A 2,643-nucleotide genomic window follows, 5' to 3' on the forward strand; every position below is an offset into this window, starting at 1 on the left:
GCCACAGCTTCTACCAAGTGCACCCGATTCTCAGTCACCGAATTCCAGCTTAACTTCAGCGTCCAAGGGTATCCACCAGTGCTCTGAGCTCTTGACCAGTGCGACCGAGCAAAATTGCCAATTATCCCAGCCGCCACCCAATTACCAAACCCCCCAAAGTCGAGATTGCAACCAGCGAGACCCTGTATACATAGCGCAGGAGCACATCGACGAGCTTCGCAAGTTAGAACAAGAACTACCCAACAGACACGGTAAATGGACTCACATTTATCACGAATATTCAAAACTCTATCCGGATCCAGACTCACAGATCTCAGTAAATGCTCTTCGGTGCCGCCTGAAGCCGCAACGTGTGCCTCTGCTTAAGATACAACACAGTAGCGTGACGTCGCTCCCATCAGCACAGCCCACCTCACGCAAGCGCAAGGCAACGGCATGTGCAAGTTGTCGTCAACGGAAACAGCGTTGTGGGGACAAATCCGGCAATCCACACTGCGAGATTGCAAACCAAACGTCAGTAGGTCAAAAAGAGTTAGCACAGTTCTTTTCCTTGCACTAAATGCAATGTATACAAGCCAACTTACCTCGCAGGCGGAGAAATGGAGACTCTCCACCGCTGGCGCTGCTTTTTTGGCGCGTCCTTCCCTCTGTTCCTTCACACACTCGTCGTAGGTTGGATGAGTGGCTGTTGTAGTGCATGATCTAGTTGTTTGACACTCTCAGGTGCCCTTGACCATGGTGGATATCTGAGCGGTTGTGTCTTCGGCTCCTATGGTGGCGATATGAGCGGTGTCAGCTGCCGTCTACTGGTAGCGAGATTCTGGGGGCCGAAGGGACAAATAAGTGGGACACAAAAAGTGGTGCAAAATGGTCAAACCTGGTGAGAATTGGTGCCGACAGAAGTGGGACAGCCCCCAGTAAAACGTATAAACCCCATGGTGCATGGAGGAAGGTGGATGGCTAGAGAAGCAAGGCTTGATCGGTCAACAGTGTTACCCACGGTTGGTAGAGGAAAGCAGATGCTTCGCCGGTTCATAACGGCGTGCGGGGAAACAAAAAAAAAACACTACATGAAATGAAGCATATTAAAAGTGGCTGTACAATTCAGTACTGAGGTTTATTTAAGATACTAAGGAATTAGCTATTGGTTTTGGAGGGGGGGGGGAGCAAACACTGACGAATGAAGCTTTTAGATGTAATTGATTTAGTCGAGGTTTATGTCTGAGGACCCTCTTTAAACCTTCCACTCGTTCTTTGGTCAATTGACGAATTCTAAAAGATTACGTGGATATTTCGTGGAAACGTAGTGGAACCGATGGGACGAAAACGGAAGTATAACACGGTAGCTGACATTGAAGATGCATTTCGCGCACCGAAAGGACAAGAATCGGAGCTAGACCGCAAGCGGAGGACCAGGAGCAGAAATGCGGCTTTGAATCAACTGAGTAAACGTGAAGAGGCTGCCTTGACGGCAGCACTTGAGTCTACGAATATTAAGATTGGCGATGACTCTGTAGCGGTGATGGAAATGGTTAGCGAGGCGCTGGTGTCTGTGGATGCTTATTGACGCAGAGTGTAGCACCTGTTGAATTAAATGGTGTTGTCTCGGAGGCAACGATGATAGTTAGTGGTGCAGCGGCAAGTGTCTTGGTAAAGCAAGAAGTACCGACTGATCAGGTGAATTCTGCAGCTGATATCCGGACTGATTCAACGCCAGTCAGGTTCTTCGCCCCCGTCAGAGAGCTAATATGAGTGCTTCCCAGTTAGCTGAAGTTCGGAGAAAAGACCGGGAACGAAAAGAGCGAGTCGGAGCCAGATGACTGGCCAACAAAGACGCGTTGAACAAGGGCGTAATAGCGCTGCCAGAGCATTACAAGCGACTGCAACTGAGTGAGGGTGACATCAAGCAATTCAGGATCTTAATACCATTGCGCAAGCTTCCCAACGAGAGGACATGAGCCAGGAAGAACGGCAAAGTGTTCAGGAACGAGATACAACCGCTCGAGCTGTAGAACGGAGTCAAATGACGGGAGAGGAGCTCTTGCTACAACGTGAGGCACAGCGGTTTCGGAATCGATCCCGTAAGTACAAGAAGGATTACGGAAATCATGAAGATTTTAATCGCAGCGTTATTCGCGGGAAGGGCACGTTGTGTATTTCTCGCGCCTCAGGAAAAATCGGGCAGGCGATGAGCGTCAATGTGTGCATTGCAAGGCGTGGAAGTTTGCTGGGGAAACGGATAAATACTGTTGCAGAAAAGGAAAAGTTCAATTGCCTCCGCGCCAGGAGGCACCGAAGAGACTGCGAAGGCTATTCGAGAAACCCGACTTCATGAAGACCATCCGTGCATACAACAACGTATTTGCGTTTACGTCGATGGGGGCATCTCGCTCGAAGCCCCTTCAAGTTGATGAAAGTGTGTCGCGTGGCGGTGTTTACAACTTTCGAGTGATGGGGACAGTTTGTCTATCTCGAGTAACATCCAGAAAGGCGATCAAGATAGCCATTGATCCGAGAGACTTTGTTGACGGCGCGGCGCACACCAAAAACTGCACTTTAGCTTCAGTTGGTCGACAGTCCAGTCGCTGTAGTCTTCTGATGACGGTGGAGGAACAGATCGCTTGCTATCCGGCTTTTGTTTCG

At 49.6% G+C, this 2,643-nt stretch overlaps 1 protein-coding gene across 1 annotated transcript; it reads left to right on the forward strand.

Moving 5' to 3' along the window:
* Positions 1 to 1,315: 1,315 nt before the first annotated feature.
* On the forward strand, positions 1,316 to 1,567 carry PPTG_24265 (hypothetical protein; the record flags this gene model as incomplete). The annotated part of the gene is made up of 1 exon (XM_008916006.1): positions 1,316 to 1,567. The coding sequence occupies one exon, from the start codon at positions 1,316 to 1,318 to the stop codon at positions 1,565 to 1,567; it is 252 nt and encodes an 83-aa protein (XP_008914254.1).
* Positions 1,568 to 2,643: the final 1,076 nt, after the last annotated feature.

The sequence above is a fragment of the Phytophthora parasitica genome (genome assembly GCF_000247585.1).
Source record: "Phytophthora parasitica INRA-310 unplaced genomic scaffold supercont2.78, whole genome shotgun sequence".
Lineage (NCBI taxonomy): Eukaryota > Oomycota > Peronosporomycetes > Peronosporales > Peronosporaceae > Phytophthora > Phytophthora nicotianae.